The following is a 12,180-nucleotide window of genomic DNA, read 5'->3' as shown; positions in this document are numbered from 1 at the left end:
GACATAAGACAGATTAACAGAAAAACAGATCATCTCCCTGGGTCCCATGTCAAAGTTTCCAGGAGGCAGACTCTTACTGGGTCAACTCGGACCACATAACTGCATAGCCCTTTGTGTACCCAGCTGATAGGAGGGCAGGGGCAGAGTCGTGGACTAGAGAGAGCCCCTGCCCCCGTGGCCCTGGCTGTCCACTGCCCAATCTGGGTTGCTCTGTGCTCATCTGAGTCTGTTCTTTCCTTTTACTTTGGCTTCTTTCTCAGTAGATGTTTCCTGAGTTCCTGCTGACACCAGGTTTCTGTATATGGGGGAGTTGTAAACATACACTTTGATTTTATACGGTGGTATTTTCCTAGTGCATTAACTCAGAATTCACCTCACAAGTCTGAATTTGAAACCTTGTTCATAATGTGCTTTGCTATATATGGTACAGCATTCTCCTTAGGCAAGACATTTTTAACAAATCATGTTAGTTATTTTCAAAATATTAATGTCTTTCTCCAAAGCAGGATTGGGTCACGATGCAGCCCCTGAGCTAGAAGAAAGTTATCTGAGTCCTGGAGGTGGGATGAGGAGGTAGGGACAGTATTTCTACTTAAAATTCCAGATTTGGCCCCGTAGTTGTATAGAAAGGTGAGCTGGCCTGATAGATGACATGTACTTGGGAAATCATTTGCTTCATGTTTTTTCCACCAATTGTGTCAGTAATTTTCCACCCCAATATTTATGATCCAACATTGAAATACTTATTAGGGAAAATTTGTTTCCATTCTTATTTCTATCAGGGATTTTTTTTTTGGCCTCAGTCTTCTCTTCACACCCTCAGTTATCCAGTATTTCTTCTTCTTTCTGGTCCACACATTTTGTCCAAAAGAAGTCACACAGAATTTTCTTTTGAGCTGTTTCTCATGTCCATTGTTTCCCCCTTCTCCATGCAATAGATGCTTTTATCATTTTGCTTCTAGATGGTTGGGCTTCCCCAGTAGCTCAGCTGGTAAAGAATCTGCCTGCAATGCAGGAGACCCTGGTTTGATTCCTGAGTTGGGAAGACCTGCTGGAGAAGGGATAGGCTACCCACTCCAGTATTCTTGGGCTTCCCTTGTGGCTCAGCTGGTAAAGAATCTGCCTGCAATGCGGGAGACCTGGGTTTGATCCTTGGGTTCAGAAGATCCCCTGGAGAAGGGATAGGCTACCCACTCCAGTATTTTTGGGCTTTCCCAGTGGCTCAACTGGTAAAGAATCTGCCTGCAATGCAGAAGACCCTGGTTCGATCCCTGGGTTGGGAAGATCCCCTGGAGAAGGGAAAGGCTACCCACTGCAGTATTCTGGCCTGGAGCATTCCATGGACTGTATAGTCCATGGGGTCACAAAGAGTCAGACACGACTGAGCGCCTTTCACTTTCACTCCTCAACGATGAAGTTCATTTTCTGCCTCAGGTACGCTTGTCTCCTGCTTTGAAACCGTCTGTGGTTCATCTGACCTTCAGATGAAGTTCAGGTTTCTTCCCCTGGTGTTAAAATCATCCACAGTCTGGCCACTGACTATTTTTCCGAGTTTCCTGTCTATTATTTCCTGGTTTGGATGCTCAGCGCTGGATTTTGCCATTCTCAGTTGGCCCCCCCCCCCACCCAATGCACTTTGTCTACGGGGCCTCTGTCTGAGGTCTTCTTGTCCTCACCCAGATTGTCCTCCTTTTCCCTACTGTAAACCTGGCCCAGAGGTTAAGGCTCTGAGATCCTCACATTGTTCTGACCAGCTCTCCGCCCTTGGCACAAAGTGGCCGCTGACCTCTGACCCCGCTGGCCCCTTCAGGTCCCCTCTTCGTCACTTGGTCCTAGTCACTGCTAACCGGGGTTATGCTGGTTAACACTTTTGAGAGCAGGAGCCAGCTTTTTTGTTTTTGTGGTCTCACCTGCATTTCACCATGGATTCCCAACCGTGGCTACCCATTCATATCACTTTAAGAAGCTTTAAAAACAAGAGGCACAATCGGTGAGGGCTGGACCCAGGAACTGGCTAATTGTGAGAGCTTTTCTGGTGATTGTCTGCAGCCAGAGTTGAAAGCCACTGAACGAAGACCAGGTGAGCTGCTCTGCCCACAGGAGCGTGTGGGGCTTGTGCCCTTGCTGCCCATCACCGCATCTCTGCCTGGAGAATTCAAAGCGACCCTTTACATGACTTACTCAACCAGCAAATACAAGTGCCCTTCATGTACCAGGCACTGTTCTGGGCGCCAGGTCCCTGTAGTAGACAAAACAAGTCTCTGCTGCTCTGGAGCTTCTGCTCTTGGCCTTGGGGAGACAGACCATAAATAAATAATGTCAGGTAATGATGACACCGGCTGTGGAGGAGAACAAAGTGGGGTGAGTGGGCAGAGAGGAAAGCAGCACTTTTGTATAGGCTGGTTTCAAAAATATCCTGTGTCGGCCTTAAATCAGCAAATGCTTTAAAACCAGCCTCCTCTGAGGTCCAGCCGGATTGAAGGTCCTGCTGCTCTCTGCTGCCCCCTGTGGACAAGCAGGGAGTAGAGCAGAGGGATGCCAGACAGTGAGGGCTACAGGGGGTGATCTGAGAATGGGGGGTCGGGTACTCAGACCTACACCCAGCTTGTGACCAGGGACCCGGTTGTGAGCATGTCCCATGAGAGCATGTCAACCCTCAATAGCCAGTGTTACACTGGGGTGTCCCCATCTTAGGATGCAGATTGTAACAGGATTCTAATCACTTGAAAAAGGTGATAAATTTACATAGCTCAAACTGTCTACTTCAAAACGTTTCTGAGCATGAAGTGGCTGTGTCTGAAGTGAGATGCCTGTTACCTAAGTTCTGCGACACCTGTTTCCTTTATAGGTGGGACGTGCGGCAGGTACTAGAACACAGTAAGTGTTAGTCGCTCAGTCGTACCCGACTCTTTGCGACCCCATGGACTGCAGCCCACCAGGCTCCTCTGTCCATGAGATTTTCCAGGCAAGGATACTGGAGTGGGTTGCCATTTCCTTCTCCAGGGGATATTCCCTACCCAGGGATCGAACCCGGGAGTCTCCTGCACTTCAGGCAGATTCTTTACCGGCTGAGCTACGAGGGAAGCCCAGCTGAGATTTAAGGAAAAGGAGAGAGGCCTCCGTCACCTGCAGGGCACTTATTTCTGTGAGCCTGGACTTCAGGGCCTCCTCCCTGAAGGTCAGTTCTCAAGCTGGGTTGCCCTGTCCAGGGAGGGAGACTGCCTTGTGGTTGGAGGTGTGTGTGTGGGGGGGGGGGTGGTGTTGGGGGGTAAGCCCAGGGAAGTGGTTTCAGTAATGGTTATGTGATCATTCCCCTTGCTGACCCCTCCTCAAGTGAAGGTGAGTGGGGAGTTTTAGCCCAAGAAAGGGTTAGCTGTATGGCTGAAATCGAGTCTTAAGGAGACAGAGGGGCTTGGGTCTTAACCACAGAGACTTGGGATGCAGGCTCGGGGTAAGGCTCGCTTGTACCCTTGAGCTGGGATGGGCAGTGCTCTGTGGTCAGGTGGCCAGGGGCATCTGCTGGTCTGTGCAGGCTAAGCTGGCGGCGGGGGTGGTGCAGGGCTCTGCACTGAGGTTTGGGAATTTCATCTTGAAGCACAGAGGTGCCCCTTCTCCTGGGCCCGAATGCAGGGCACACCCCCTTGCGGTTCCTCTCGCGGTTCCCAAGCACAAAGGAGCCAGAAAGCCTAGCTCCAGAATTCGGTCTCCGGGCCTGGAGGGGGAGCTCGCCCGGGGGAGGGGAGGCTCTGGTCTCTGTTGCCCACATCCCCGCAGTCCACGGGGGCCCTGCCTCCAGCCGTGCGCCCCTCACCATCCTCGCCGAGCCTGCGGGTCTGGCGCAGGGGCTGCAGGTTTGGGGAGGGAGGATGGAGAGAGGAGGGGAGGGGGAGGTAGGGGGGGAGGGACGAGTGGGGGCGGGGCCGAGGTTCCCACCCCCGGAGAGGCTCCTCCGCCTGGGGACCAGCGGGCGGGGCGGGGCCGGCGCCCGTCTCCAGGGCAGCGGAGGGACTGGGTGGCGCGACGCCCGGAGCATCCTTGCAGCTAGTCCCCGCCCGCCGGTGCTGCCGCCGCTGCCCTGCGTGACTTCTTTGTGTTTTGCATTCTGCCCGTGCCTCTTCTCCGCAGGACCTGTCCGTCCTCCTCCGGGCTACAAGAAGGCAGACGATGAGATGTCCCGGGCCACGTCTGTTGGAGACCAGCTGGACGCACCAGCCCGCACCATTTACCTCAACCAACCGCATCTCAACAAATTCTGTGACAACCAGATCAGGTAGGCGAGGGCGGCCCAGTCGGAGCAGTTCATTAATTCCCCCATAGGAGGGGGCTTGGCTTCCTCCGAGACCCCCGCAGGAGCCAAGCCAGCCCCAACCCGTGTCCCTGCGGCCTCCAGCCCCATCCTCTCCCCTCCCCACTCAAGCCCGGCAGTCTATACCCGCGTTTCCCACTGGGGTGTGGGAATATACCTTTCATCCTTCTGTCCTTTGCGTTGGTTCTGTGTGCAGGCTGTCTGTGAGCCTGAAGGATGCTTGTAGGCTTCTGTCCTGGCAAAAATAAGGTTTCTTCTCTCTCTTCATCCCTGAGTGCCCTCCCAAGAACTCCCCCATCCCGTTTTTAAGCCCATTTTTTAGAGACAATTTAAGCCTGTTTTAAGCTCTCCTTAGCAATTTGCCGACTGTAATGTGGCAGAGTGCTTTATAATGGATCCCTCTTGTCACAAGAACTTGCATTCAGCTCTCAGTGCCCAGAACATTTGTTAAGAAGGCTTTCTTTTCTGGGAAACTTTGCCCAGAGTTAGCGGGAAGACGGATGAACACTAAGATTTAGATGCCTGCTCTATGCCGGCAGCTCTGTTGGACGCTTTAGTTACACTAGCTTTATGAAACCTCATCACCTCTAGAAGAAGACAGTCTTACCTTCATGTGAGGAAACCGACATAGGAAGATAGATGTTAAAGGACCTGTGGCCATTTAGCTACCAAGTGGCAGAGCTGGACATAGAACCCAGCCTGTCTGGCTGCTGAGCTCAAAGTGTTTGTGCTGTGCAAAGCTAAATCTTTTAGGCACGGAAGCTGGCCTGTTTGCAAATTTCATTAAACTTTCAGGCTTCGACAACTTTATCCCTGGGAGGGACTTCAGAGGATGTGGTTCTGTGAGTGGCTCCGAACCGTGTGCTCAGGTGCAGAGAAGGGTCATGATGGGTCAGGTTTGCCAGTACTGTGTGTGTGCGTAACTGAATCCCAGTCCAGAGCTCTCTCTTGAAAGCTGTGGCTAAAACTTTGTTGTGTGTTGTGTCACCCTGAAGCCTTAGCACTTGAACTTAGCCTGAAATCTTTATTCAGAAAGGCCTGGCTGTTGGGCGTTATTGCAGCTTCATAGGGTTGGGGGTAAAATAATGGTGCATATCCTGTGCAGAAGTGACACTTATTAAAAGAGTGTTAGATTATCCTGACTTTATTTTGGGTTTTAAGAATGGCCATTGGGGCCTATTTTTTACTTAAATGTGTAGCTTGGAAGAACAACTGAGGCCAAAATTCAAGGATGAGTGGGTTTGGTTTAAGATGCAGAGCAGCGCACATATGAGTTACTGCTTCACCCACCAGGATAGCGCTAATCAAAAAGACAGTAGCAAGTGCTGGCAAGAATGGGGAGAAATGGGGCCCCTCCTACATTGCTGGCGGAAATGGAAAGTGGTGCAGCTGCTTTGAAAAACAGTTGGGCAGTTTCTTAAAAGGTTAAATGTAAAGTTACATATGATCCAGCCATTCGAGGTGAATATACCCAAGAGGAAGGAAATCACACATCCACACAAAACTGGGTGCAGATGTTCATAGCAGCTTCATCAGAGTGGCCCAAAGGGGAGACAACCCAGTTGTCTATCAACTGACAAATGAATAAACAGAATGCGGTACGTCCATACAGTGGAATGTCATTTGGCCACAAAGAGGAATGTAATACTACAACATGGATTAACCTTGAACACATTGTACTAAGAGAAAAGCCAGTAACAGGTCTCGTGTATGATTGCATTTATATGGAGCATCCAGAAGAGGCAAATCCATTGGGACAGAAGATAGACTAGTGGTTTCTAGGGTGGAGGAGGAGGTTGGGAAAAGGGGAGAGACTGTAATGTACGTGGGGTTTCATTGTGGGGTGATGGATCCATGACCCTGTGAAACACACCTACACCATCCAGAATCCTGCATTGACAGCATAATTCCATTTCCTCAGACTTTGTCATGTGTTTCTAACTTTAAGATGTTTTCAAGTAGTGTTTTTGCTTTGTTGTTCAGTTGCTAAGTCACATCTGACTCTTTGCGACCCCTTGGACTGCAACACACCAGGCTCCCCTATCCTTCACTATCTCCCAGAGTTTGCTCAGATTCATGTCCATTGAGTCAGTGATGCCAAGCAGCCATCTCATTCTCTGTCATCCCCTTCTCCTTTTGCCTTTGATCTTTCCCAGCATCAGGGTCTTTTCCAATGAGCCAGCTCTTTGAATCAAGTGGCCAAAGTATTGGAGCTTCAGCTTCAGCAACAGTGAATATTCAGGGTTGATTTCCTTTAGGATTGATTGGTTTGATCTTGTAGTCCAAGGGACTCTCAAGAGTCTTTTGACTAGTTCCTTAATTTCAGTATTCATTTGTGGATGCTTAAAGCTGGGAGAAAGAAATAGGGGTCTTTTTTTTTTTATTTTGGGGAGTCTTTGTTTTTTGTCTAAATTCTCTAGTTTCCATGGAAGGTGAAGATTTTTAAATGTCTAGGTAATGGGGTCTCACAACCTGTTCTTTAATTGACTCACATTGACTTTTAAAAAAATTTTATTTATTTATTTTTTATTGAAGTATCAATTGATTTGCAATGTTAGTTTCAGGTGTATAGCAAAGCAATCAGTTCTACACACAGCTCTATATATACATGTATATGTATAAATCCTTTTCCAGATTCTTTTACACCATAGGTTATTACAAGATATTGAATATAGTTCCCTACGCTATATAGTATGTCCTTGTTAGATCTATTATATATATATATAGTTGGGTGTATATGTTAATCCAAAACTCCTAATTTGTCCCTCCTCCCATCTTTCCCTTTTGGTGACCATAAGTTTGTTGTGTATGTCTGAAGACTCACTGACTTTTGAGACTGATTTTTATATCAGAGATTTCCAGTGGCTGCTTGATATACAGTTTCATTTGTACTTTTTTGGAGTGGGGGAGGACTAAATGGGAGTATACCATAGGTGGAATAAAGGAATAGGAATAAAAAAAATAGGAATAAAAAGAGGAATAAAGTAGGTAGACACAATCATTCCTTATGTGTGAGTGTACAATTGAATTAGTTAAATATTCTTACAGTTCATACGGTTTCTGAGTTCATGGCTTATACTGTGAGAATCGGTTTCAGAATACATGGAATAGGCTTTTAGAAATTAAGGTGTGTTGCCTGCTGTCCTAGAATACGGTCTTCCAATTTTTACTTTATCTTGACTTTATTTACTTAGGAATTACTAATGGTAATGTGACTCATAGTTCATTAAAGAATTGATTTTAAAGCTTCTTGGCATTATGGTTTAAGGATTTTATAAAATGTTGAGCAACATTGTTTCAGCACTGGACCATTCATTTTATAAAATACTGATTAAAAAAAATAAGGCTTCTTATCTTGGTCATGAATGTTTGCTGAAAGTTGATAAAGCTACTGAAAGGGATATTTTCATTAAAGGGAGTTGATAAAGGATTTCTTTTTCTTAATAGCTTTTTCTTGAGAAAACACTGATGGATTTTCTTGGTGGGTCAGACAGTGTCATTCCAGGCAGTCTGCATCTAAATTGAGGCTTTTGAGAAGAAGGGACCACATGATTGGTGGAGGAGGGTGTTGGGGTTGTCTGGCATATTTGACACTCTGCCCTTTCGAAGGCTGGTCTTCCCTGGGACCCAGCTGTCACTCACCTTCCCCCATCCCAGGGCCTCCCTGGATTGGAACCTGGTAATGGTGACAGTTGCTCTTGACCACCTTCGTGGGCAGCTGGTGTTTTGACTTCGCTAGAGTGACTGGAGTTTGCCAGGAAGGGATATGGTGGTTGGGTGTTTGGGGAGGTTGGTGACGGCAGGATGGTACCATTAGAGTAGGGATGGACGGTCTGGGGTTAGCATTTGGACTGGTGTGTCTGTCCAAGGAGAAGGCGCCACCAGGCTAGTGGGAGTGAGTTTACTGCCTGGGTTGACTGTGGCCTTGGCGGCCCCAGGGGAATGCCAGTTGTCGTGACTCAAATTCCAAGTTGTTTCCTGAAATTCTGGGAGGGTCTGTGCTATGTGAACAGATGTCTCTCTTAACCTTGTTCTTGAAACTTGACACCAGCATTTAATTTGACCTGAAGCAGTGGTAGGATGAAGTTTTCCATTACTGAAGCCAGTGAATATAGATTATCATAGTTATAGAGACACATAACATGGTCTTTTCTTGTGTGTGTGCTGTGTGCTAAGTCATTTCAGACGTGTCCGACTCTTTCTGACCCCGTGGACTGTAGCCCACCAGGTTCCTTTGTCCATAGGATTCTCCAGGCAAGAATACTGAAGTGAGTTACCATTTCCTCCTCCAGGGGATCTTGTCGGGATTGATTTTTCTAGGACCTTAACTGTGAAGACAATAGTTGTCTTCCATTATCCAGAAATGGGTAGATTTTGCAGTGTAATTATTACATCTGTACATGTACGATTATACGTATATCTACTTTATAAGATTCCTTTTCTGAAGTGTACAATCACATCGCCTTTAAAATTGGACAGGTTTATTGAGAGATAATTCACATACCATATAATTTCGCCCATTTAAAGGATACAGTTTTGTGGCTTTTAGTATATTCAGAATTGTACATGCATCACCACCACTTCAGAACATTCTGTCATTTCTCGAATAAACTGTTCCCATGGCTGTCATATCCTAGTCCCTTTCTCTCCAGGCCTAAGACAACCACTAACCTACTTCCTATCTCTGTAGACTTTCCTGTTCTGGATATTTTATATGAATGATACCATGTCCTTTAAGCATTTTAAGTTAAATATTAAATGCTTATAGAAAGTTTGATATTTAGAGAAACTTGGTATTAATTATTCTTGATGGAGAATAATTAATTTCATGTATCTATATCTTAAATGTTTCAAGTTAAATTTTTTTCCAGAAAATATCTTCATGATTTTATTGGTCAAAGGAATGGGCAATGTTTATACCATCAAGTTCAGTGCAATCTTTTTATGTGAATGTCAGCACACCATGTAAAACAGTGAGTATCAAGGCTATCAGATGGTTTTCTCCAGTGTTTGAAATGAGGTCTTCAAAGCAAGTTAGGAATGTTTACAGATACTCAGTTTTGAATGAGTCATTCACTTCAGGTAGGAGTTTTAGGTAGGAAAACTCTTCATCAAAGCAGTAACTTGAACTTTGCCAAGCTATTGCATTGCTTTAGGTTCCTTTGTCTTGAAAGAAATTGACTTCATGCGAATATTCTGTTGGTTTTGCCAGGATAAGATTGAAATAGAATTTTGCTTTTATAGAAAGGAGAATTGAGTACAGGGTGGTAGGCCTTGTAGCATCATAGTTGTATAATATTCTGCTGGGATCCTGATGTCTGAGAGGATATTTTTGTCTTAAGTGGTGAAGAGAACAGAATCATGTTCAAAAGCACTTTGTGCATGAGTAGGGGTGGTAAGTGATGATACGGTACCAGCTCTAAGACCGTGGAGGACTTCGAGGAGCAGTGACTCTTCCTGGGCGGCTACTGCTGCAGAATTTAAGTGGAATCTGGTCTCACAATGAAGGTGCTTACAGTTTAATAGAGAAAGAATACCAAGATGCTGTTAACAACTCTAACTTCCTTTTGATTCACGTACAGATTGTTGTATTAAGAACCATGGTTTACAGATCTCACTTGAGATAGTTATCCTTGTCAAGATTGGTGAAGGTATATAAAAACCCTTATCAAGAATAGTTGATTAAGAGCTATACAGAAACATATATCTATTCTATTTCAGGTTCTTTTTCTAATAGGCTATTAGAGTATTGAAGAGAGTTCTCTGTGCTATAGTAGCACCTTGTTATTTATCTATTTCATATAACGTTGAAAGCATTGCATTTACCTACTTTCAAATGACCAAGATTTTCTTCCATTTAATGTTCTTTTTATTTTTCTGTTTACTTATTTTTTTAATGAAAATTGTATGTATTTAGAAAGTGAAAGTGTTAGTTGCTCAGTCATATCTGACTCTTTGTGAACCCATGGACTGTAGCCTGCCAGGCTCCTTTGTCCATAGGATTCTTCAGGCAAAAATACTGGTGGGTTGTCATTCCCTTCTCCAGGGGATCTTCCTGACCCAGGGATCGATCCCTGGTCTCCTGCATTACACATGGACTCTTTACCATCTGAATCATCAGAGAACCCCAATATAAATATATTTTTAATTTATTTTAAATATTTTAATGAAAATTGTATGTATTTAAGACATACAAAATGAGATTTGATTTATGTAGTGAAAAGCTACAGTTTAGCTAATCTGTTCACATAGTTACCATTCACTGTTTTTTAATTTAGAGCCGTATGAATGCATGCTAAGTTGCTCCAGTTGTATCTGACTCTGTGAGACCCTATGGACTGCAGCCCACGAGGTTCCTCTGTCAGGAATTCTCCAGGCAAGAATACCGGATTCTGGTGGGTTGCTGTGCCCTCCTCCAGGGGATCTTCCAGACCCAGGGATCAAACCCACATCTCTTACATCTAACCTGCATTGGCAGGCAGGTTCTTTACCACTGGTGCCACCTGGGAAGCCCTTGGAGCCATATATTTAGTCTCCAAACCAGGCACTCCTATCTTATATTTCCTGAACATGAATGTCACAGTATACTGAGAATCCTTACTTTATACAAGCCAGTAGCAATTAAGGCCACAGAAGCTGCTTGTAATTAGAACTCTTACCAGGTTTGCACCACTGGACAAGGCTTTTGAGGCATTCTGCAGGCAAAAGCATTCAAGCTCAGGGCCTCTGGCATTGTATAGTTTGGTAATCAAACACTTGAGCTTTCTTGAAATATATTATTTTTAGAAACAGAAAACCGTGTCAGCCTTGGGCCAGTTTTGTATTTGTTTCTAAGGAAACAGCAGATGTCTAGGGGAGTTGACTGGGGTGATTTCTCCATCAAGTTGACCCTTGTATGGGTAGATCTGGTGCATGTTTTGAATTTAATATTCAAAACTAAATATTTTTCAAAACTAAAAACACAGACTAAAACGTCTGTGCCATTCTGATCTGTAAAAACTGGGAAAGGTGCTGGGTTTCAGTTCTGGTCACTTACTTATTTCCTCTCATTCCTGATCGCAGATTTTGTTAACTCTTAACATCCTCTGTGAACTTAGCACTTCTGATCTTTACCCATGAAAAGAATGAAGCATCAGGATTTGTGAAAAATGCAAGTTAAAATTAACATAACTGGAGGAGACTAGGGCGATGTGACAACTAAATGCAGTATCAGTTCTAAATCAGATTTTGGAACAGAAAAGGTACACTGGAAGAAGCACTGGAATTTTTTTTTTTAATTGAAGTATAATCGATTTACAGTGTTGTGTTGATTTCTATTGTACACAAAGTGATTCAGTTATACATATATATACATTCTTTTCCCTGTCCTTTTCCATTATGGCTTATCTCAGGATATTGAATATAGTTCCCTGTGCTATACAGTAGGACCTTGTTGTTTATCTGTTCTATATATAATAGTTTGCATCTACTAACCACAGACTCCCAATCTATCCCCCTCTCCCCCACCCCCTGCCCCTTGGCAACCATGAATCTGTTCTCTATGACTGTGAGTCTGTTCTGTTTCACAGATATGTTCATTTCATGTTGTATTTTAGATTTCACATATAAGTGATATCATCTGGTATTTATCTTTCTCTTTCTGACTTAGTATGATCATCTCTGGGTCCATCCGTGTTGCTACAAATGGCATTATTTTATTCTTTTTTATGACTGAGTAACATTCGATTAAATGTATGTAACACTAGTGAACTTGAACTCTGTAATTTGAGGTATTCTTATGCTGATGCCATTATATTAGTTTTGATCTAATTTGATCTAGATTATACTCTGGTGATTGAAGATACCGACATGGGGGCAGGGTGAAGGTTTATGGC

At 44.6% G+C, this 12,180-nt stretch overlaps 1 protein-coding gene across 1 annotated transcript in view; it reads left to right on the top strand.

Moving 5' to 3' along the window:
* Window positions 1-12,180, top strand: part of ATP8A2 (ATPase phospholipid transporting 8A2) — a 448,688-nt gene that overhangs the window by 56,530 nt on the left and 379,978 nt on the right. The window contains exon 2 of the mRNA XM_043478109.1: window positions 4,126-4,270. Coding sequence (XP_043334044.1) covers window positions 4,126-4,270 — 145 coding nt within the window. The remainder of the gene's footprint in view (window positions 1-4,125; window positions 4,271-12,180) is intronic.

This window comes from Cervus canadensis, chromosome 9 (assembly GCF_019320065.1).
Source record: "Cervus canadensis isolate Bull #8, Minnesota chromosome 9, ASM1932006v1, whole genome shotgun sequence".
NCBI lineage: Eukaryota > Metazoa > Chordata > Mammalia > Artiodactyla > Cervidae > Cervus > Cervus canadensis.
This window is presented reverse-complemented; position numbering and strand designations above follow the sequence as displayed.